This window comes from Gymnoscopelus microlampas (genome assembly GCF_963454915.1).
Source record: "Gymnoscopelus microlampas genome assembly, chromosome: 19".
NCBI lineage: Eukaryota > Metazoa > Chordata > Actinopteri > Myctophiformes > Myctophidae > Gymnoscopelus > Gymnoscopelus microlampas.
The window spans coordinates 27,685,072-27,710,510 of record NC_139956.1 but is presented as its reverse complement, the minus strand read 5'-3'; the positions used below and the strand labels follow the sequence as shown (position 1 = coordinate 27,710,510).

General features: G+C 43.9%; 1 protein-coding gene across 1 annotated transcript in view; it reads right to left on the bottom strand.

Moving 5' to 3' along the window:
• Positions 1-2,371: 2,371 nt before the first annotated feature.
• LOC311034450 (uncharacterized protein) overlaps positions 2,372-25,439 on the bottom strand; it is a 29,438-nt gene continuing 6,370 nt past the window's right edge. Inside the window, exons 5-16 of the mRNA XM_084042331.1 lie at positions 19,735-19,968; positions 18,906-19,053; positions 16,458-16,484; positions 15,323-15,855; positions 13,324-13,427; positions 12,934-12,991; positions 10,690-11,775; positions 9,779-9,874; positions 9,202-9,432; positions 8,305-8,452; positions 7,628-7,654; positions 2,372-3,804 (exon numbers count right to left, since the gene is read on the bottom strand). Of these exons, the coding sequence (XP_083898457.1) occupies positions 3,251-3,804; positions 7,628-7,654; positions 8,305-8,452; positions 9,202-9,432; positions 9,779-9,874; positions 10,690-11,775; positions 12,934-12,991; positions 13,324-13,427; positions 15,323-15,855; positions 16,458-16,484; positions 18,906-19,053; positions 19,735-19,968 (3,246 nt within the window). The 3' untranslated portion in view covers positions 2,372-3,250. The remainder of the gene's footprint in view (positions 3,805-7,627; positions 7,655-8,304; positions 8,453-9,201; positions 9,433-9,778; positions 9,875-10,689; positions 11,776-12,933; positions 12,992-13,323; positions 13,428-15,322; positions 15,856-16,457; positions 16,485-18,905; positions 19,054-19,734; positions 19,969-25,439) is intronic.

Sequence of the window (25,439 nt, the reverse complement as noted above, 5' to 3'; positions counted from 1 at the left end):
CTTTTTTGTGTGATCCCAGTACAGGCCTGATGCCATGACGTGAATTCTCCTCCGGGGGTCAACAAAGGTCTATTTTGGGTTGATGGTCCACATAGCAAAGTGTTGATATTTAATTAGAAAGGCAGAGAATATTTGTCATTGTGCTTCAATTCGCGTGGCCGCCCAGCCCCGCCAGCCCCGCCCCTCGCCCCCTTCTGGCTTCAACCACCCGGGAGAAGACTGTTCGCCTCTTGTACGCTCTTCAGTGAAAGATCAGATAAAGGTGCAAGAGTCGGGCAATAGTTGGAAACCTGTCCTGGTTGGATTTGAACCGGTATCCTTCTGGTTGCAAATCCTGTATCTAAACCATTGCACCACAGAGGTTCTGACTTGTTCTGTCAACTTAGCCTGGCAAAGTCTGTCCCCTTTTCACTTTAAATATCCATTGCTACAATGCATTGGGCGCTTAAAGTTAAATATTTCAAAAACTACAAATGATTTCAAAGTAAAACATCTCAAGGATGCATGTCCACAGTAAGGTGGGTTTTTTGAACTGTGAATGGAGTTTCTAGGTGAAAGTGTTTTTTTGAGGTCCCAAAACCTTCCATCCGCCTCCATTATAAATCTCTGAACTTTTAAAGGAGTACAATTCTAAAACTATGCAACATTTCAAAGATTCCTTTTCAGGCAAACATGTCCACAGTAAGATGAACATTTTAAAGTATGAACGAGGTTACTAGGCGTAAGTATGTAGTTGTAAGCCTGCCTTTAAATGTCCATTGCCGCATTAACAATGCATGGGGCACTTAAAGTTAAATATCTCCAAAACTACAAATGATTTCAAATAAAAAAGGACCTTTGCCCTGTATTTTTCACATCTGCCCAGGAGGCCGACTTATGTAAAACACATTTTTGGATATTACTCCTACAAATGTTGTCCAAACATCACGCAAATTGGTACATATTATCTCTTTTGTCAAGTGATCAAGACGGATCTGTCCGATCCGTCAGATTTTTCACATTCCAGCCTGACTGGCTAATTCCAAACATTGCTAGCCCACACCAACCTACCTGACGGAGACCTGTGCTCTGAGGAGCACTTTTTCTATTGTCCCTTATTTCATTTTATTTAATCACTTTTCCCTCCCATCTCCCTTTCAGAGCGGTGAGAAATTGCAACTGTTTGTTGACATTTGAATGTCCACCCTAAGCCCTCAAGCCCTGCATTCTCACTGACTTAAGAGATGTCAGCTGGTAAGTGCTTGAGGGTAAGAGACTGCAAGGGCTCCAAATGGTATAAAATGAATGGGACAGTACTTAACTTCTCACTTTGAGAACGGTGAGAAAGCACTATATTGTTTGTTGAAATTCTAACCACGACACGATACTAATTTGCATACTTAAATGATTGACATTTGGAGGATTCCCCTCATTCCCCTGGTAACGCTATGAACTGTGGGTAATTCCCTTAGCCAAAGTCTGCATCGATGCTGACTTAAGGAAAGGGTGCATAAAGGGCTCTGCCTTAGCACTCACTGACAGCCCTCAAGCCCTTGCAGACTTCACGTCAACGTGCTCCTATAGCATTGAACCAGCTACAGATTGTCTCGGATGTTTGGGGCCTCTTACAATAGTTTGAAGATCAAAAATGTATGCCCATTATAGCACACCATGGACTTAGTTGGACGGAGTAAAAAAAAAAATCACACCCTGTGTAAAGGAAGCAGTGCCTTTGATGAGTTTATTTAATTGGGCTATATATGAACTAGAGAAACAATGTTAAATCCCTGTAAATTTATTCCAAAAATGTGTTTTACTAAACTCTGCCTCCTGGTGGCTGCACACTGCGTGTGCCGTGCTCAAACATACATACATACACACAGACACGGTCAAATGTAGAGCGGTTGGCACCGCAAAAAAAAAAGGCATATAGGTCTAATGACAAAATAATGTGACTGGTGACCACACCCTATGACTCACTGCCATGCATGTAACCAGAGGCCTACCTAAACACAGTTTTAAACACCACCACCCCGACATCCATTAAACATTTCCCCTCGTTTTGTATTTTGTGAAGAGAGAGAAAGACAGAGGCAGCAGTTGGTGGTAAGGATCACCTACCTTACAAGTTCAGGGTCTTTTGTGATGTGCCGAGACTTGTCTTAAAGTTAAAGTTGCTGCAAATGAAAAACACCACACAACTCATCAGCTCCTCACATGGGTGTGAGTCAATGCTGTCTGAGAAGACAGATTAAACATATTCAGAGGGTGTAGTGACTTTGCTGAATGGAAACCTAAGGAAATGTACTACCATTACTGTGTGAAAAAATATATATATCCTTGATTTCAGATATTCAAACCCGTGATAAAACATCATGAACCATGGCAGAACAGTATTTATTAAAATGTAAAGACCACATTTTCTAACTCAACGCATAACATTAAAACAGGCCAGTTTAATCCAACATGCAGTCATTAAAACTAGAGAAGTACAAATTATACTACATTTAAACATGTATTTTCTTTGCAATTCTAGTTTATTCTATAAATTAAATTATTGTCATCATTCAAGGATTGCCATACTTCAGTAGTTGCATATAGTGCACAAGTTTTTTTTTTTTTTATTTGTCAAGCTCTACTGTAATAATAATAATAACACAAGAAACATAACTCCCATGTAAATAGGTTGAAACATGTTTTCTTTTTCTTTTTTCTAGCGCACTTAAAAGTTTTCTGTGCTCAGAGTGGTTAAGGTCCCTGTCTCTGGAGCCCAATTATCCCTGCAATGCTTCCAGAACCTTCACCTGCTTATATACGGCCCCTCTTTCAGTATTACAACTCAGGTCTCAACAAAGAAGACAAAAATACTTCAGTCTGTGACTTCCCATTCTCCTTTAAAACGTTCCTTTCACTCTCATACACAGCAAAGACCTGAGTGTTAATTTAACTCTGAAACATTTAGGGGCAGCAGCCGAGTAGAGCGGCCGCTTGGGAATCGGTTCCTGGTTTGATTCCCTAGCTCCTGCTGGGTTAGTGTCGAAGTGTCCTTAAGCACAACACTGCACCCCTAACTGCTCCCGGTGAGCAACTACCTTGCAGGGTTTCCTCCACCGTCTGTGCCTGAATGGGTGATAAGTAATGCACATTGTAAAGCGTGTTAGATAAAGGCGCTATATACAAATGTACCATTTACCGTTACAGTTTTGGAGTTAAATTAACACTCAGGATTTTACTCTGTCGACGACCGTCCAGTTCTTTTGAACTTTTTCCCTCAGCTGGGCTTAACCGGGGCCTTCTCAGGAACGGAACCGATCGCCATGGTGTCAGAGGCCTTGTCGCAGCAGTAGAGGTAGAAGAAAGGATAAAGCTTCTCCGTGAACTTGTCCCTGAACGTGTGAATGTGCGTCCGGGCCCTCAGGTCATAGAAGGACACGTGTCCCTCCTCGTAGTCCACGTAGACACCCACCCGCTTGAGCTTGACCTCCAGGTCCAAGATGAGCGGGGGCACCGAGGACATGCGGTACCCCTGGCCTTTCTTCATGGCCAGAGCCCAGTAGCCGTTGGCGGTGCTCACCGAGATCCGCCCCCTCCTGTTGACGGAGGACTTGGCCACGCCCAGGTACCAGTCGTCCTTGTCCCCCACCTGCACCTCCCAGTAGTGCCGCCCCGAGGTGAAGCCGAGCCGTCCCAGCACGATGACCACCGTGTCGAAGCGGTCCGCGGTGTCGGGCAGGTCCTGCCACGCCCCCAGGTGTCTCACCTGACGCCGGTCCTGTGAGAGCTGCAGCCACGGGTTGGCTGTGTCAGGGTCAAGGGTCAGATCCACTGTGTTGACAGGAGAGAGAGAGAGAGTTCTGTGAGAGGCAGGGATGCGGCAGTTAAAGGAGCACTCCAGACATTTTCAAACTTATCTAACTATATAAATGGCGACCAACTTCCGCACCCTCGGTGTCCACACCCCACAGCTCTGTTATCGACTAAACAACGCACCGCCAGACCACATGTCGCCAACTGACTCGCCACGCCGGCCGCGCTGAATTTACGCCTCGCGTAGGGGACAGCTCACTGCTCAATACACCTTTTCCACCGCGCAACATAATTAATTCTACTCACCAAATGTCGGACAAAACGGAAGGGGAGGCAGCTTCGTACCGTTTACCGTGCGCACGACCTCATCACCACAACAGCACGCAGCCGCTGCGGGGGGGTTTTCCTTTTTTTCCAAACTTTTTTTTTGGTCACCATTTTCTCCAGGCACCATTTCTGGTGTAACGTCGGGTGTTTCTTTTCACCAGCCAATCACCTTTCACGTTGCCACGTCCGTTGCCACGTCGCGCTGACGTACGCTAAACAAGCGCTGCCGTGCGCACAATGCAAACGAGCCCAAAGGCGCGCAAAAATCAGCCGACCATTGCTTAGACACAAAGTCAGACCTGGCAACGCAGCCTACGCCAATCATGTGTGAGAGATCTACAAGCTATGGGGCAGAGACGCCACCGTATCTTAGCAACAACTACAGCGCTCACTCTCATTGGTCGTGTCACGCTAAGAGCAGTCTCCAGACAATGGCATCGCAGACAGCTTGCTGTTACTGCTGTAGCCATCACACGCAGTTGCAGCACGACGGACAGGGCGCTGTGATAGCTGCCATGTCGCTAACGCTAACCTGGTTGTCATGCCTGCAGCGGCTGTGCAATCACTTTGTCAACAATGCACGTTCGTGTGGTGAATGTCTATATTGCTGCTCAGTTCGTCCATTGTAGATGGTGTATGTTTGTGTGTGTCTTCTGGAGAACTATGTTGCTCCACAGCAACTACAGTAACTAACGTAATGGCAGGACCGCCCCGTGCAACGCATGTTACGCTGCATTATGGTCATGTAGTAATTTCAGATAATTTCGCTCCGATTACAGCAGTGTTTATCAACCCTTTCACGCCCCCCCCCCCCCCCCCCCCCCCCCAAATACACGTACTTGATCTGGGACCCCCCCATTCTGTTTGACTCCGTTCCACAAGTAAATATTGTGCAAATAGCCGATCTACAAGCTCGAAACGCCTCACGTTCAGAGGCTTTGTAAGCTTGGAGATCGGCTATTTTCTACATGATTGCCTCTTTCTTACATTCTTTGCCAATGTGGCCCATGTTTTCATAGCATAGTTTATTGACTACTTCTGTTGCAGAAATGGCCATTTCCTTTACTTTCGGTTTTTAATTGTCTCCGCCAGGCCGAAAGGCATGGCGCAAGACTATGTTTCACCCCCTGTCCGTCCGTCTGTGATAGCTCATCTCTCACATCGTTGACTTGATCGCAGCAAAATAACAGCCCGATGTGGAGAGTCAGTGAGAGCTGGATAAACGACGTTAAATGTGTCAAAAGGAGTCTGTACGGCTGTCGATAAATGAACACATGACGTCGGTGGGAGAGCAGATATTGTGTCTTTTGGACAAACAGCAGCGTGGTGCTGATGTTTGTTGTGTGAAGCAGCTTAATGTCAGAGTGTTTGTGTTGGAGCGCCTCAGTGCGGCTGCAGAGTTCATGTGCAACCTCTTCCAGAGAGACACAGAGACACTAGAAACTCTGCTGGGGAAAAAAAACACTGCTGGGCATTGACTTTCCTATGGACATTGATCTACACACTGCAGGTATATCTGCTACACACACAACATCAAACTACACACTGCAGGTATGATGCAGCGTTTGCATTACAGCCAGCATACCAGCGTAGTTCCCATATGGTTTCAAGGTGGGCTAAACCATATGGACCCCATGTCAGCAATGTCAGCGGCATCCACTTCAGTCCCAACTGCGATGCCCATGCAGGCTATAAGTAGCTTCTACCTGGCCCTTAGGTGGGCCCCAACTAGCCATGTTTATGTGGGACCAAGGCGGGTCCTAACTGGGTTTGCCCATGCAGGCTTTAACTGGGTTCTACCTGGGCCCTAGGTGTACCCTAACCAACCACAGTGCAGTGCCCATCGCTCCAATTGTTGTGACGTCAGGGCTCTCAATACTGCACATTGGTGGAGGAGGAGGGGCCGCAGGGCGACCGCACACATCGCTGAACCAATGGTAGCCCACGGATGTTTCCTCTGTGGATTTACAATCTGCCCCTCTATGCCACATATCATCCGCACTACAGGGTCTTCACTGACCGAGCCACGGCCCCACTGACCCTCATGACGCTACGCCACTTAAACGTGCGGCAGCATGCGCTGGGTTGCCAGGTTTGCACAGCCTGCACCAGAAACAAGCAACCACCTTCATGAAAAAAAAAAAAACACCGAAATGGTCCGCAATGTTCCAGGGCTGTCCCCGCGCGTCCCAACACTCCACAGGGGGTCAGTGGACCATCAGGGGGTCCGCGGACCCCCTGTGGACCCCCTGAAACATAAGAAATATTATTTCTTCAAATTTTTTCCTTTTTCAAAAAAATTTTTCCACAGTTTCACTCCGGCGATTTGGGTCCCCCAATATACACACGGCTGGGCCCCGTGCGCGGCTGGGGTTGAGGGGGGCGTAGCCCCCCGAAACTCTAGTCTTTATATAATTGGTCCTCACGAATGCTCATTATAAGATGGCACACTTTCCGTCTACTCATTGGGTGGGCTATGGACAGTTCAGAAACCTGCCTACCAATGACATCATCGATGGGGATTCCAAATCGAATAGAAACTACACCTTTCTCATCCTGGAAAGGCTGCATGGTGAAATAGAAGCCATTATTCTCGCATTGATAAAAATAAAAGTGTGAAATCTTGTTTGAAATGACCAAAGCTGCCCACTAGTGCGGTGGAAACATTTTGGGGTGTTTTTAGGTGGTCCCTGAATGCACAAGACCAGTCCAGTCAGAGAGTTATTAAACCTTACTTGATGTGCGGGCTAAAAACCTCAAATTTGTAATACTTTAACCCCTGGTTAAAGCATATTACCCCGCCTATAGATGATGTCACTGCAGGCAGGTGTCTGCTGTCCACAGCCCTCCTCTGAAACACAGATTGAGTACACAAAATTGGTGCCATCTGATAGGTTGACAATGGGAGAAGTGGTCCTTTAATTTAATCGAGTACAGAAAATAATCGATTTTTAATTAAATATTTTGTGGAAAACATCCTCATAGGTAGCAAAAATAGTTGGCAACACGTTGCATTGTGACACATTATGAGCTTGTAGATTGACTATTTTCACTACTTAAGCAGTTAAACATAAGCAGATTTATTCTGTGTGTCCCCAATTATTATTCATTATTTCTAGGCTTGAGTTCAGGTACAGATACATTCTAATACACAGACATAATACAGTATACATCCTTTGTTGTTTTTTGTAACATCTTTACATTAGCATGCATGGACTTTGAAGGCTGCCAATGTTAAACTTAATCAGAATAACAGATTTAGTTGATATTTTTTTAAAGCCATCATTTATTCATGTCAGTTTGTTTTTAAATAAAATGTATTAAAAAAAAAGCTTTTCAATTTGAATAATTGAAAAAGTGTTTAATAGAATAATCGCTGAGAAGATAATATAAATGATATTTGCAGCCCTGGTGAGAGGCTGTTGAAGGGACAATGCTAAGAAGAGAAGCACTTCCTCGTTTACATGTTCACTGCTGGAATGAAGGCAACAAATGCTTGCTTAACGATCTTTACCTGTGTATTTTCGAAGCTTTTTGATCTCTGAAAAAAACCCAGACAGAAACAAAAAAAGACAAAATTAGTTAACACTGCGTTGATGTACATTTTCCATGAAATTATATAGCTGCAATCCATAACTTCCATGTATCAGGGATTCAAACCCAGGTCTCCTGCATGAGAGACCAATTTATACTGCTTTTCCAACAAGGCATCCCCACTGGGTAAAGGGCATATGACCTTCAGGCAGTAATTCAACTAGTAGGTGTCCTGCCTATTTATTTGTATGTACTTTTCTTTTTGCTTTGTAATGTGATTGTTGCACTGGACAGGCCTGTTTTGTTGATGCTTTCCATGTACAGCACTTTGGCCAATTTTGATTGTTGTAAATGTGCTATATAAATAAAGTTTGATTTGATTTGATTTTGCTCAGGGACACTTCCACACATTGCTGAGAACTGGGATATTTTCTGACACCACCGGAGTCCTAGGCGGGCTCACTAACCATTCCAGCTATTGGCTAGCACCAGGGCCTATCATTTCTCAGTGAAAGAGTAGGTAGACCACCTACCAACAACGCCGATGTGCTAGTTATATCGTGTTAACATGCTCTACTATACAGATTGGTTCAAATAAGGTTTTAAGTAAGTTCCAGAATGCAGCTTTAAGAGATGTGGGACTGTGTCAGATCCTACCGTTATCTGCCAGTTTTTGTATCTCTGTCTGTAGAATGGCTTCGAACTTGGACACGGCTTGTCTTATCAGGCCAACACACATGTCGGTGGCAACACTGGTACCAGACCAGTCTTTGACGGTCGGCGGGATGCTGAGGGCTGGGAAACTCTGTAGAGTCATACAATACAATGAATGAAACTCTGTAGAGTCATACAATACAATGAATGAGACTCTGTAGTCATACAATACAATGAATGAAACTCTGTAGAGTCATACAATACAATGAATGAAACTCTGTAGTCATGCTACTATATGAATGAGATATCAACACTTGAAATTATCAACACGAAATCGTGACATCCATTAGAAAAAACTAGAGCCCGACCGATGCCAAAGTTCTGAGTCCTGACCTAGACCACAGATTACTGAAGTTTTGACCAATATTTTGTTTAGAAAAGAATAATGAAAACAGTAAAAACTTTTGAAATCAGTTTGAACAATTTTGATTTGATGAAAGTTTCTATTTGACAATATAACTTATACAAATAAATAAAAACAAATAACATTTTGATAGACAATTTTTTTTTAAATTAAGTATAGCCTATAATAAACTTCAATAAAAGAAAACAACATTTAACTTTAATTATACAATGAATATGCAAACACATGTGAACTGAACTTTAAGATTTAACCCCTATTTAAAAAAATCTAGAATAGCGCAACACATTGTCAGCTTATTATAGACCAGGTATTTCTTTAAATATTTGCCTGTAATGACTTGGCCAAAATGGGGGTGCCAGGTTTAAAGTGGTAAAAATTAAGTAAAAAAAGACAAATAATGTCCGATATTATCAGCCAAACCGATAAATCAGTCGGGCTCTTGAAAAAAACTAGAACTGAACCAATCTCCCAGTCACCTGTAGGAAGTGAACGTGGTCAGTGCGAGACAGGTTCTCTAAGTCTTTATTTCTTCTCTTCAGCTCGGCAATCTCCTGCTCCAGCTCAGCGATGAGGCCTTGGGCCCGCGTCTCTGTCTGTCTCTGCTTCTCCTCGATGGCCAGGATCACGTCCGCCTCGATCTTCTGTATGGAGCGCACCAGATCTGAGAAGACCCGTGTGGTGTCCTCCATCTCTGTCTGAGCACTCGCCTGGAATCACAGAGTTAAGTTTCAAGATTAAATGTCCGGTTGACTTTTGATTTTGATTGATTGATTGATTGATTGATTGATTGATATTGATAAGTTGATCGTTCGTTTGTTTGATCAATTGTTCGTTTGATCGATCAATTCAGTCAGTCAGTCAGTCAGACAGACAGACAGACAGACAGACAGACAGACAGACAGACAGACAGACAGACAGACAGACAGTCAGTCAGTCAGTCAGTCATCCATCCATCCATCAATCTTCCACCGCTTATCCGAGGTCGAGTCACGGAGAAGATGCAGTAAATGAACCATTTGATCCTGTTGAAACACAAATCCCACAGGGACTCACTTTGTTTAGCTCTACACAGTTTTTCATCTCCTCCACCTTCTGCAGTCTGTCCTGGATCATCTGCTGAACGTCTATTTCTGTCATCTTTAGCTGCGCCTACAGAGAACATGTATAGGAAGGAAGACGTCACGTCACTTCCACATACAAGACTGGGCAAGCATGGCAAGTGATCACTTGTTATCTTGATGAGCATGTCTGCTCTTTGCATTACGTCATAATCTGTGTCATGCACAGCGTTTTCTTTGCTCCCTGTGAAACAATTGCATGTTATTAAGCAAAGTACTTTCATCACATCATATCATATGACATGCCTGCAATAGGGGCACTATAGGACGCAATTATGAATTATAGTTAAATTACACTACTCTTCATTGGACTGGGGACCCCCCTGGAGTCACTGGTTGGCAAACCAGTGAGCTGCAGGGATGCTCCCCTGTCTGAAAGTACTCACCAAAGCAATATTGTATACTTTATTGTCCCCGCCAGGAGACTATGTTTTCGTTCTCGTCCTTCCGTGTGTCCACCAAGCTAACATTGGTCAAGCTTCACGTGACAATATGTTGAAAGGGTGTGCTTTGATTGGCTAGCGAGACGCATGATGAAATAGAGCCTATAAATAGGTGTGTCACTTCAAAAGATCATTTATATCTTTTGAAGTGAGGTAAGACAGGATTAATCAGGAACAGTACTGGCGGAGACCTGTGCTCCGAGGAGCACATTTTCTAGTTGTACGGTGAAACTAGCTGATCTACAAGCTCAGAACACAAGCTTGTAGATCTGCTATTTTCCTAATTTTGAAAAGCTTTTAACATTTTTTAATGCGGAAAATAGGGACCCAAGGTTGAAAGTGGTTAAATGTAACCCTGTCATATAAGCATGGCACACAGTCCCCCCCCCCCCCACCCACTCACCTTCCTCTCTGTCCACTCTCTCTCCACGGGGACGGTGTAGTGGGACCTGTGGTCGGTCTCTGTGCACAGCACGCACACCAAGGCCTGGTCCTTCTTGCAGAAAAGCTCCAGCAGCCGATCGTGCTTCTGGCACATCCTCTCCTCCATGTTGGCCACTGGGTCCATCAGCTTGTGCTTGGTGAACCGGGCCGAGTGCGACTTGAGGTGCTCCTCGCAGTACGAGGTCAGACACACCAGGCAGGCCTTGACGGCCTTGGGCCTGCCCTCGCCGAGGCACACGTCGCAGAGGACCTCCTCCCACAGGCATGGGCTGCGGGGCGGGGAGGGCGGCGGGGAAGCGGGCGGAGGTTGGGGTGGAGGTGGGGTTTGGGGAGCAGCAGGAGTTCCTGGGAGTATTTGCGGCGAGGGTGGGGGCGAGGTTTGGGGCAACGCCGGCGGTGGTGGCCCCGGGGGTGTAGATGGGGGTGACGTTCGTGGGACTCTAGCCGGAGGTACAGGAGGTGTAGATGCTGTCCCCATGGGCGGCGGCGGTGGAGGCAACAACGGCGGCAAATCCTCCGGCGACCCCGCCGTTGGTTTCCTCTTCCCCGTGGGCGATTGCTCCTTGGAGGCCTCCTTCTTCCTCTTCTCCTCCTGCCTCTGCCTCAGCTCCTCCATCATGTGCTCCTTCTGCTCCACCTCCAGGAGCCTCTCCTCGTCCTCCTTTCTCCTTCTATCCATCGTCCACCTCTTCTCTTTGGCTGCCTGCGCCTCCGGCTCGTCCTCGCACGCCTCTGGCGTGCCCCGCACCCTGATCTCCTTGAACTGCTCGGCGATCTCTCTCAGGACGGTGTTGACGCTGATGTCGGGCCTTTTGTAGAAGGTCTTCTTGCACATGGGACACTGGTACAAGGTGCTGGTCTTCCAGTATCCCAGGATGCAGCTCTGGCAGAAGTTGTGGCCGCAGGGGATGGACACGGGGTTGGTGAAGACGTCGAGGCAGATGGAGCAGTGGACCTGCTCCTCGGACAGGTTCCCCGTGGAGGCCATGCCTACGCGACGAAGAGGCAGGGTCATTTCAGCGCAATCAACGGGGCATGGAACCTGCTGTGATATATCCAGGTGACTGGTGTTAGATATCGTCATTTTATTTCAGGTCACTGTGGCATGCCAATATGACTAAACAGCAAAGCATGACAGCCTCGTTGTTTATACTAATACCTCCAAGTGGAAGCAGCTAACTGTATATTTCAACACTAGCATCATCTCTATTGTTATCGCATAAATGAGGTCCAACTGAATCTGGAGTGTTGTCTGATTTGATCTACAATATTGTGTTGCTCCAAAATACAACCCTCGCGACTTATTGCAGTGCTTCAATCTCTGATACTTCTCTGCTTCTTCACATGTCAAGACTTTGCTTTTGAAACGGCTGCCATTGTGAGATTTGTATTTTGGTCATTAACATGTAAATACTGTCAGCATTGTAAGTGGGCTTTGTAAGATTAGGAGGCAGAGAGAGAGAGAGAGAGAGAGAGAGAGAGAGAGAGAGAGAGAGAGAGAGAGAGAGAGAGAGAGAGAGAGAGAGAGAGAGAGATTAAGAAGACATGGTGAGAAAGGCCTGGCTATTCATAGAAAACTAGATTAACGTCTGTCTAAAAATATTGGTCTAGTCACCAAGTGATATGGCTGAGCTCTCTCTTCTAAACAACAACGTGGGCTGTGGCTTTTAGCCACAAAATGAAGACAACATAACTGACCTAAGCCCAGTGAGATATGTCAATTGCAAAACCACTTCATTTGTTTTACTCTACTCTTCGTCACTGATGTAAACCTCTATAAAGTAATCAACACAGAATTTGGCAGCCAAATAAGTGTGTGTGTGTGTGTGTGTGTGTGTGTGTGTGTGTGTGTGTGTGTGTGTGTGTGTGTGTGTGTGTGTGTGTGTGTGTATTTGAGAGAGAGAGAGAGAGAAAGAGAGAGAGAGAGGGAGGGTTTAAAACCTCTTGTGCATGCTCGCACGCACACGCACACACACACACACACAGTATATATATAGCACCTCCCCTTGTCGATCCTGAGTCACGTTATCTGGGAAAAAGAATCCCAAAGTTCAAACAACGCTCTCCACTCGCCACACATCCATAGATAATGACTCACATGTATTGTTGCTGACAGTGTAGAAATCCTGACAAAACATGCACAGAAACGGAGAAAGAGAAACAGAAACGGAGAGAGAGAAACAGAAACAGAGAGAACACTCACCAGAGAGCAGCTGCTACAGAATCTCCTCTGTAGACTGTGACACTCGACCCGACACTGACTGCAAGCATACCCTCCTCACACACACACACACACACTCACACGCACACACACGCACACACGCACACACACACACACACACACACACACACTGCTCCCACTCCATGCACACACATACACGCACATAAAGATACACACATATAAACAGAGGTCAACCCATATGGTGCAAACACACATTTGCATGTTTTCCCAACACACGCGCACACACACACACACACACACACACACACACACACTCTTATTCTTCGTTTAGAAGCAACACATACCCACTTGCGCACACATACACACATCTTAGGCCCAAAATACACCCCCTCATTGCACCCCCCCTTCTACCCCAGATACACATGTTCTCTCTCCTTGGCCTGGCTCTCTGTGCTGTAGCTGGGACGAAGGACTCTAACCGTTTTGCAGACTACAGGGTCTTTAGTCCAGTCAAACTGAGGATAACATTCATAGCAAATAAATCGAGAAATCATGTTCATCTTAATCCACATGGAGGCGCACCAGATGCGTTCGGGTTATTTGATCAGAACCGTAAGTCGTCAGTCACAGAAAAGTCTGCAGAATTACTTTACTATACTTTCTGGCACTTACTTACATGGTAAGTGGTAAACCAACCTCAGTAGGATATACTTTCTGGCACTTACTTACATGGTAAGTGGTAAACCAACCTCAGTAGGATAGAATAAACTGTAAATATTGTAATATTATTTTAACCAGTTATGGTTTGCCTTTATAGTTTACAATGAAGCCCTAACATCTCAATAATCTATGTTTCATTACTTACCAATTAACACCCCACACAGTTGCATACTGTATAATGCTTATCATTTTAAATCTTTGTAAGTGAATAACTCAGCATGGGTCAGTGGCATCTTAATAAAGATCTTTATTGAAACGGTAGAATGAAAGTACAAAAGCAGATATTTCATAATTATAAATTACAGTGGAAAAGTTAGCTTTTTATGGCCTTGCACCAAACCTGGATCAATACTCCTAACGTTTGTTTAAATAGCTTTATTGATTGAACTTACCAGGCCCAGAGGCACAAATATAAACGTCCTGTGTGCAAATACCTGTTGGTTCTCTGAAGGCCCAATCAGACACAATCAAAATAAGTTTATTTATTTAGATTATAAACCTTTCTATGGCAAGTAAACAAAGATTTACATGAAAGGGCAGTAAAAGTGCCAGAGACATTCAAACAAGCATCCCTCACCCTTCTCCTTCACCACCTCTATTCTTAGTAAATAAAAACGGACCCGAGTTGCAGCTGTACTTGGTCTGCTGGTGTTGTGTTCTACACAGAATCTTTTTGCCAGAAATAGCTGATCTACAAGCTCACAACGGGCGTGAGCTTGTACATCTGCTATTTTTGGCAAAGGTTCCCCCTAAAATATGATGCTAAAAAAGGATTACTGCATAACCTTTAAATGTCTTACTCCTGATACGAACAAATAGGCCTACCATGATGATATGAAGTGCATTTGTAAAAATGTATTAATAATCAACCAATAACATTTTTCCCACAACCAACATTTGGCATTCACCGTCAAGAGATGTGGGCACCCTTCAGCAGAGAAATCAAAAGTAACCATTTAATCAAGATAATATGTATGTAGACTTACACAGGCTTTCGGTTAAGACTTGCCATTCCCTATTGGTTTGAAACAGCTAAGAGCAGAGTGGTCAGCTGGGCTGTCAATCATGGATAAGCCATTCTTATGACCGAGTCTGAGCTATGATTGGCTATTCATTTTAGCTGTGTTCATGGCATTTGACCACCAAACCACCAGACATAACCTGTCAATCATGATTGATCAGCTGTGTGATTGGACAGTCTTTAGTAGTCTTGTGTTAGAATGTGTTATAAGTGAATTAATTTGAGACCTTAGTAGCTTCATATGATATATCGATATAATCGTTTTTTGAATATCGTCGCTGTCGGGTGGAAGCCGCATATGTCCAAAACAGTTATTTTTCAGGATTCAAATTAAAAATAGAAAAGTAGCAGATCTACAAGCTCAAAGCGCGTTTTGAGCTTGTGGATCTGCTACTTTTGATGCTTTTGTGTGACGCTGTAGTATGAAGTAGAGCATTCATTTACGAAAAAAAAACAGCTAGAATTTGGAGATTTCTGCCCGACAGCAACGATGTATTGAGCACATTAATATAAAAGAACACTTCTTTTCCAACCAGAGGTTTTACCTTATCATGGACTGGAGCTCTCCACGGATCTGTGTCCTGTGTTTTCCTTTGTTGCTCATTAAAGCACTTTTTTACGTCAAAGCAACGATTCCACGCTGACGACTGGATGCTGGCATCATCAGGCGTGTTTGATGGAGCTGATGGCGAGCGGCGCTGAGTTCTTCCCCTCCTGGCTGAGGCAGGGGCTGAAGATGGGGTACAGGCTCTCGGCGAAGGTGTCCACGAAGGTGTAGAGGTGCAGGCGTGCCTTCACGTCATAGAACGACACCTGGCCTCCCTCGTAATCCAGGAAGATCCCCACTTTGCTGGGCGGCGACGGCAGCATCAGGGGCAGGCGGGACGACGACAGGGCCTTGACCTCGCCGCTCTTCAGCCAGAGGCACCAGTAGCCGCCGTCGGGGGTCAGGCTGATGTCGCCCTTGCGGCGGGCCGTGGCACGGACCACGCCCAGCGTCCAGGCCGTCTTGCGCCCGACGTCCACCTCCCAGTAGTGGCGTCCCGAGCAGAGGCCCTCGCGGCCCAGGACGAAGAGGGCGGGGCTGAAGCGCTTGGGGCCCTCGGTCTGGGCGGTCTTCTTCTCCTCGTACTTCACCTGGCGCCGGTCCTCGGACAGCACCAGGTGCCTCTGGGCCGTCGACGGGTCCAAGAACACCTCACCTGGGAGGAAGAGTTGGCATGTAGCATTGATTATGATATAACATTCATGTGTTATCATTCAGTATTTTTGTTCCGATTATGAAAAGGTGCTGTTGACTGGATCACTGCTGCCATCTAGTGGACAAATGATTGTTAGAAACTCCTGCCTTCTCCAATCTCTTACACAGCACTACCTTGAATGTTGCATAGCCTACAGCATATAGACCTGTGGGGTCCTTGAAGGGGTTCCAGGGGTCTCCAGCAAAATGAGGGACAGTTTAATTTCACTATTATTGTTTGACTAGAAGTTATGAGAGAATGTGTAAAAGAATAACTATTCAGATCACAGGTTTAACTCTATCCACTGTTATCTCCCCACCGGTAATATAGACAGATGTAGAATTATGTAGTAAGTCTAATTTTACGACAAATATCTTCTCTATGGGGGTCCCTGGAACAAATTATTTTCAAATGAAGGGCCACAGCAACAGCGTTCATTTGAATCAATTTGGGTGACCTTGACATGAAAATGTTTGAGAACCACTGCTACAGATAGACTGCTGATAAAATGCTGTGTGTACGAGAAACCACCAAGAAGCAGTAGAGAGCTATTTATCACTCACTTGAATAGGTCTGCAGCTTCCGCAGTTCTGAGAAGGAGTAGAGGGAGGGAGAGAGAGAGAGAGAGAGAGTAGAGGGAGAGAGAGAGAGAGAATAGTCAGTAAATGGCAGTTAGGTACATATAGTTGCTGTTGGTCAGAAACCTCTTATCTCCATATTCTCACTTTTTGTGTTTTTTCGTAAATTAACGCCCTACATCATACTACAGTGTCACACAAAAGTAGCAGATCTACAAGCTCAAAACGTGCCAAAATCGAGCTTGTAGATCTGCTACTTTTGCTATTTTTGAATTTGAATCCTGAAAAGTAACAGTTTTGGACATATGAGGTTAACACCCGTCAGAGACGATATGCAATAAATGAGCACTGATGATATTACCGTGCAGGGCAGCACGTGCAAGAGGTAAACATACTGTGCTAATCCAGAGCTTGAAATGCTGTGCACACACATGTGGTGCTGTCAGTCACTCACTCCTCTGTGACCGTTTGCCATTTGCACACACGCGCGCGCGCGCACACACACACACACACACACACACACACACACACACACACACACACACATACACACACACACATGCAGCTGGTGATGTGAGTGAGTGAGTCACTTTTCTATTTCAAAGTCCAAGTTCAGTGACCTAGATATGACGGGGTCTGAATCTGACGCTTGAAGCCAGGTCAAACACAGGAAGTGGAGAGGATCAGCAAGAACAATCCACTCACTAACTGTTGATATATTATTGACACGATTAATTTAAAATGTATACTTCTTTTGTACACTGAAAACAACTTTGCTAATTGAGCACCCAAAGATATTTAGTGCCAACAATTCTACAGTGTTTCTACAGCGTTGTACTGTAGTATTTTGTACTTATGTTGTGGGACAAATATGAGCACAAATCTAAAGCCCACACTGCAAAAAACGACCGCTTAACAAGTCATAATTTCTTGCATTCAGACTGTTCAGACTTCTAACAACATAGTCTAATCATTTTATATCATTGCATTGACAGATAACATACAGTAGTTGGTTTTATACTTTACTTGTTTCATGATAATGTGACTTTTGATTGATTGAATATTTTATTAGGCAAAAGAATGTAAAACAACACATTTACATTTAAAATACTTTGTCTAACAGGTCCGTTCATAAAAGTCCTTGCGGACTTGTTTCCAATGAGGGCCTTGGTATTCAATTCATAGACAAAAAAGAATATGACATAATGAAACGCTGTGATGCGCATTGTGAGCTTGTAGATCTTCTATTTATGTAAGTATAAGTCAGGCTTTATGGACTCGTCCTCACCAAGCACTATAACTACAAAGATATTGTTTTAACATTGTTCTAACTCCAGTGGAGGGCAGAGTCCACACAACTATGAAGATGACAGTGATTTATAGTTATAGTGCTTAGGTGTGGACGGCCCCGTGATCAAATGTTTTCACTGCTACTGTCATCTTGGTAACACACCTGTGATTGATTGACCTACTTACTGGCTACGTCAGTGGTTTCCCAAGCGGGGGTCCGCAAATTAGTTTGGGGGGTCCAAATCCTCTGGGGAGAGGATTAGCTTAACATGCAACATTGTTTTCTCACTCAACAGTAAACACACCTGCATACAGTATTTGTATATACAGGGTATCTGCACATTTCTAAAGTTACAATTGAATTACTTTCAATACCTTTTTCATTCCAAATTGGCCAAATTGTCAAATACTGTATTGCGTAAGCAATAGGCAAACATTGTGAAAATAGCCGATCTACAAGCTCACAACTGCAAGGCGTTGTCAGCTTGTAGTTCGGCTATTTTCACAATATTTACCTGTGGAACCGAGTCAAACTAAAGGTAATGCCTACAATTCCAAGTGCTCGTCAGTTAAAAATCTTCAAATATGATTATTTTGGTGGGGTCCCGGCACTGAAAGCACTCGCACACAGAGAGGTATTGTAAGTGGCTTTTGCTGCGGCTGTGACAAGACTTTCAATTTGGACTTTGAGGGAATAATGTGAACCACTGGCGGAGTAAAAAGGCAGATAAGATTAATCCCTTCTCCCTTGCTTCCCTAAGTCCTGCTCTTCTCTCTCCGAGTCTCCCCAGGTGAACCCCTTGAAGTTGAGCTGAAATGGAATTTTGGCGATTATCTAACTTATGTATCTGCAGAAGTCCAGCAGAGACAAACGAACAACACAATCCCCCTAGCGGCTTTCCCACCCACGAGCACGGCCAATTGTGTTAGTTATAGCGCCTGGCCAAACTGGAGGCACTGCAGCCAACGGTAGAATCTGGGCATCTGCGGTGGTGGTGAGCAAGTGTGTTATCTCTACAACGATGCAATTCACTGATTCTAGTTGGAAACTGAAAAATGGAGCTGGACATGAAAGCAGAGTTAGAGCTTTCGGAGGGGGACTTGTCTCACTATCTCCCCCATTCGGGACGCCTGTGCACCCACCTTTTCCATATATTCTTTTGAGCTCGCCCTGGAACTTGTCGATGAGGCTGCCGACGGAGGAGCGGACTGTGCCCAGGTAGAGGTCTGTGTTGACACTGATCCCCGACCAGTCAATAGGCTCAGGGAGGGCCTGTAGACCCGGTAGAGTCTGAAGGAAGAAGAAAACATTTAATGTAATACACTTATATTCTGACTCCAGTACTAGTACGGGTAAACACAGCTTACACAGTTTAGGTGTTTCAGAGAGCCAGGCCAGCTGGGACAAATTACAGTTAAATGCATGCATGCTGGCACACAGAAACAACTAAATGAAACACACCACAACTAATGGTGATATTGATTAAAATGTTATAATAATAATAAAAGAAATGCATACAGTTTTTAGAAAGGTGTATGGTATTTGTCCCCCCCTCCCCCAAACATGATGAGCCAATAGCATAACGTTGATATCACACAGTATCTCTATGTCGTCAGCACTCAGGAGTTTCAATGGTTGCCATGTGTATTGCATTAGTTGTTTTTATTACCGTTTTATTACTGCTTGTTTTTATGTACAGCCCTTTGGGACAAGTTTTGTGAAATTGGGCAATAATAAAATGTGGCTTGACTTGACCAGTCAGTGTGGGAAAATGGCTGAGTTTGATGGTAAAGTGAATTTATTATCCTCAGTCTACCACGAAGGTTTTATCACTTGACATGAACTGAGTCTTTGTCTGACTGGTCTCACTCCACTCGACCACGCAATAATGCAGGTTGTGCAATGAACCGGTAACCACTTTTTTTCCCCCATCCCCGTCTCTCTCTCTCTCCCTCTCTAACTGAACATTACCTGGAGGAAGATCACTTTGTCCTGGCCGTGTGCGAGGGCATCCAGCTCACTGCTCCTCCGCCTCATCTGGCTGAGCTCGTTCTCCAGGCCGCGCGCCACCTCCTGGGCCTGCCGCTCCGCCTCGCGTTGCCGCGTGGCGATCAGCTCCACCAGCTCCGCCTGACTCTGCTCCACCAGCCGCTGGAGCTCTGCGTACACCTGCCAGCTCTCCTCCAACTCCTTCTGCCCGCTGGCCTGGAATGGAAACGGTGTCATCTTTTATTTAAGTAATTCTGAACACATACCTTTATGGAAAAGCATTTATTTTATTTTTTTATTTTGGTTGTTGTTTTTAAAGCAGCTCTATGTACCCTTTTTGTATTGAATATTTTTTTTTATTTTGTCCAATCTATATGGTAGAGAATGTTAATACAATATAACTTATAAAATTGGGGTGGTTGTGTCTCCCTGCTCTTCTATAAGGCATCGGAGTTCCCGCCCACTTCCTGGTGCCGGAAGAAAATACTCAATGCATTTTTCCCATTGACTTTTCCAAAAATATTTATATCAATTAATTTAAGCCTAGAATCAAGCTATCCAGGCTCCCAGTGAATCATGACCATAAAACGTTTGATTCTGTGAAAAAACTTTTTTGAAAACGGCAAAACAAAGGGTATTTATTAAATACAGTATATCATATAATTAAATATTAAATTAAAAACATCACAGAAAAAAAACGTTTAATGGTCATGATTCACTGGGAGCCTGGATAGCTTGATTCTAGGCTTAAATTAATTGATATAAATATTTTTGGAAAATTCAATGGGAAAAATGCATTGAGTATTTTGCAGTGGAACCCGGAAGTGGCCGCAACTGCGATGCCCTATTGAGACATTTAGATCCTGTGTCTAGGTGAGACATGACCTTTGACATGATCCCGTTTCTGGTTTGGCAAGAATTTTGACCTGATGGTCAAGATTCGATGTATCCCCTGAGCAAGCAGACAGGCTCTATTAGATCAAAGGTAAAAAAAAAATCAGCACTTGCGCAGAGACTGGGGTTCAAATCCGGGGTAGAAGAGGAAAGTTACATAATGCAGCTTTAACCAGAGCTGTGAGTAATACTAATTGGGCGATAAATGTACAGCCCTGCAATTTTGCCATAATTATTAATGATAATTATGGCAAGAGCCCGTTTCATACATAGCTTATGAGTGTATAGCTCAAATGTATTTACTTAACAGTTGAGAACAGTTGAGAGTTTCTCTCTCTCTCCCTGAACCACAAAATACACAGCAGCATTGGATATAATTAATAGCCTGTGGAGAGTGGTAGTTGACTGTGTTTAGGCAGGGTGAGCTCTCTGTGTAATTGCTGTAAAGTGTTTGTGTGACACTGTCTGGTACAACAGGCCAAACGGGTTGTGGCTTTTCCTCCAGTCAGCCGCAGGGCAATGTGTACCTGGCCATCATGGCGAGAACCAGCCTAAGTTTTGTAGCATTTTCTTCTGTTCTCACGTTACAGGTCCACATGTTTGATGGAGTATAGAATATCAGCAATGGTATCATGTAATGTGAAACTATTTACCGTATATTATCAGCTCCCTCTCTGCCTCTCTCTCTTTCAATCTGTCACACGTAGTGCACACACACACACACGCGCACACGCGCACACACACACACACACACACACACACACACACACACACACACACACACACACACACACACACACACACACACACACACACACACACACACACACACACACACACACACACACACACACACACACACACACACACACACACAGTAACATCATCCTCATTGTAATTTTACACACAGATCTAAACTAACCACAATGACTCACAGTTCTATTTACAGCCGGCCATGGAATGTATCAGTAAAATGAACATTGAGTGAAATGTGACACCTGGGACAATTTGTTGAGGTTTACTGATGCAAAGTTAGGGATAAAGCACTGTGAGTGAGTCAATTATGAGAAAACAACCGCATGGCTGGGGGGGCGGTGCCACGTTTACCCCCTGAAGTCTTGCTCACAGTACATTATGAAATAGATTCTATGACAAAGATAACAATGCAGAGCTCCAGAGCTTGTAGATCTGCTATTATCACTACTTTTTAAACGTTTTTTATTCATGAAAATTCATGAAATAAAAAAATATTAGAATATATAATAAAAATATATTATACATTTATTTTTTAATGTTCTGAAAAAACATCCTTTTCGAAAATCTGCTATTTACTCGTGACCCCCAAAAATGTGTCTGTGAGACAAACATGGGTCCCGACCCACTGTTTGGGAAACACTGTCCTAGACAACACCCACTTCTTTGCACCTGTAAACCTGTAAACCTATAAGACCAGTGTGGCGTCACATGTAATGTTGAACTAGCTTAACGTGCTATTTACTGGTTGCCTACTTTCGCCATGTTCATTCCATTATTATCGGTTGTTCACATTCTATACTATTCACTACGCATGCATGCACGCACAGTACATTTGTACACTCTCTGAGTGCACAAATGCAGTGGATTTTACTATATACTCGTACCTGGTGAACAAATATTTGAGGGGAATTCCTGAATGGCTGTCGGCTTTAAGAAATAAGGGAGGCGGAGGGAATGAAAGGTGTTGAATGTGTGCAGCAGTGGTCACACCAGTTAGACGGCCTGGGCTTTGGTTCCCAGCCTAAACACACAGCAGAGAACGCCATGGGGATGTACTATCTGCTGTACATCTGTTTCTTTGCTGCTGCCACAAAGCAGCAGAATGAGCCTATTTCACCCACAGCAATGGAGTAGAAATTGTCACCCAAGGAGTCACCCAAGGAGTAGAAATTGTACGAAAGAGACGTGGTACCATGCAGGGCTGGATCTCAGTTGTATGGCAGCGGCGCCCTTGGTGAATACAATTTACAATTTAGCAGAGCGACTACCAATAAGCAAGGTAAACACGTACATCAAATGCAAAGAGACAGCGTAGTGCCTCAGTAACTACTAGGATCACAAGTAAACCAAGAACCTAGTAGCATCTGTCTAAACAATTACTATCAAAATAATAATCTGTACATTGAAACTATAGGATACCATCAGGTAAACAATGAACCTATATCCAAACATTATAACCTTATAACCAAAATGTTAACATTGTGGTCAAGAAGAAACAAGCCTACAAAAACATGAGAACAAATGACCAAGGTAAGTCTGCATGGTTGTCATTACTAGGTCAAGTGCTACAGGCTAAGGTGGAGTCTGAAGAGAATACCCCTTAAGCCCCCTCCCCACCCACCCACAAAAAAAGCCTGCCCCACAATGTACTCCATGAAATAGACATCTTTTAAGTTAGCCTACAGCATCGGAAATTCCCTTTACTGAGCTCAGGGCTTAGTCAATACAGTCACAGAAAACCTTTGTCACCTCAATGAAAGTTGACCAAATCAACAACGTGCTAGTTGGGTTGTAATGGTTGTGCTGCAGGCTAGACACATTATCATGATGTGGGAAATGATATCAAATGTTACGTAATGTAGTTGGACAGAACACATAATTGTCACTCTATACTGTACTGTATGTGTCGTGGCATAGAAAGCAACATGGAGCACAGACAATATTCCCTGTTGGTCCTTGAACATTTATCCCTATAGCACTATAGGGATCATTTATACTGAGGCGAGGTGAGGCGAGGGACACAGCCGTGCGACAAAGTGTGAATTAGCTAGTGACTGCCATGTCAGGACAAGAAATAGAGATTCCAGCTGGCAGCTACAGCGATGGGTGGCAGAAGCTGAGTGGGAATTGGACGCTGTCACAGGTTCGACCTTCGCTTCGCCCAGTCTACGTGTCGATGTGTCCCTGAGAAAAACACTTAAAGCATATAATCTTCATTGACTGGAGTCCCCCAGGGGTCTATACTAGCCCCCTTCCTTTTTATCCCACAAATATCTTAGCCGGAAATAGATTGGCTATTTTTGCCTAATGTTTTCCCCAGAATAGGGCTCATGTGGTTAACCTCAAGCCCTCTATTCACAAGCATAAATCTCAGCTGGAGAAGGGTGGACACCCATAGTGAAGTAGTGACTTCATGAATGAGGAAGCAGTGCAAAAAGAGTCATAGGTATGACGAGCAGCTGAAAGCTGACACCAACACTTACCCAGTGTCTGTTTACTCAACTCATTTGGCCTTTAAAGTACACATAACATACCTGGTTGCAGACAACACAAACACACAGACAGACTGTGTTAAATGTGATTGTGTACATGCTTTCAGGATGGAAACAGCGGCACAACTGACCTGAATGTTCTGACTGATCTAATATACTGTGGGGGCAACACTTTATTTTAAAGTATACCGTAATTACTGTTGTACTTACTTCCGTATTTACCAGGTATTACCTATAAGAAGATTCAGTGCATGGAAACCTACTGAGAAACTAGATGGTAATAAAATATATAGTTTTTTAGTAAAGTACACAAGAAATGGATAGTAATTGTATTGTACTACATCATTTAAGACAGTGGAAACCAACTTCAGAACTATGGTTCTCACATTAATAATACAAAAAACCTAGTTGGGTTTCTGAACTGTCCACAGCCCTCCTCTGAGACACAGACCGAGTAGAAAAAAATGCTATCATAATATCATGAGCATTAGTGAGGATATGAAGATATGTTGAAAATGGGTGAGGTTATCCTTTAAGCCCCATTTAAAAAACTGTGATAATAGACAATCTACAAGCTCACAATGCATCACATTGCAAGATTCAGATTTGTATTTATTTATATATTTTTTTCCTTTTATTTCATTTTATTATCGTTTTCCTTTATTCTCTTTGTAGAAAAGGTAAATCAATGGATTTTTACATGTGACCCATAAAACAAAAACAAAACACTGATCAATAAACATGTCCAAATGTTTTGTTATTCACCACCTCAGGCTGTTTTCAATTTGATTTGAGGCTGGCGCTTCCTCCCTATACTGGTGGTGCAAATCATCTGATCAATGCAACAAGGATGGGTTTCACACGTCTCCTAGCAACAACAACGGACAATCGAAACCGGCTAATGCTTTGTTAAAAGACCTCTTTCCCCCTTATACCAGACTGAGCAGATCCAAGATGTGAGGCTGTGTAGCTTCATTGATTAAATCAAAATAAAAACTCTGGACTGAAAATGTTTGTATGGCCAAGTCCTCCTAATGTGCGATTTGTGGAACAGTGTTGAAAGGAGCCCCCCCCCCCCCCCCCCCCCCACACACACACACACTAGCACTGATTCCTAAACAATTAACTTTTGCTTTTATATGAAATATCCAAGACTATTAAGATGGAAGATGTTTCTGAACATATTGCTAGTTTGACCACTTCAAATGCTCTGTATCTTAAAATAACAACCAAAACCAGCTCTAAGAGCTTGTAGATTGCCTATTTCTGGTGAAGACATGCTGGCTTCTATGGAATCTTTAACCATTATTTTATACTTTGGCTATTTAAAAATAGCAGATATACAAGCTAGATCTGCTTTTTTTGAAAAATCTTGAAAATGGGTGCAAATCTTTGAATACATACATTGTTTTTAAGCGAACATTTTAACAATAACTCATATTTGTATATTTATTTTCTGGGGGGTTCCTGGAACACAATATATTGAGATGGGGTCCACGGCCAAATATATTGCTTGCTGGCTTCTATGGAATCCAAATGACTGAA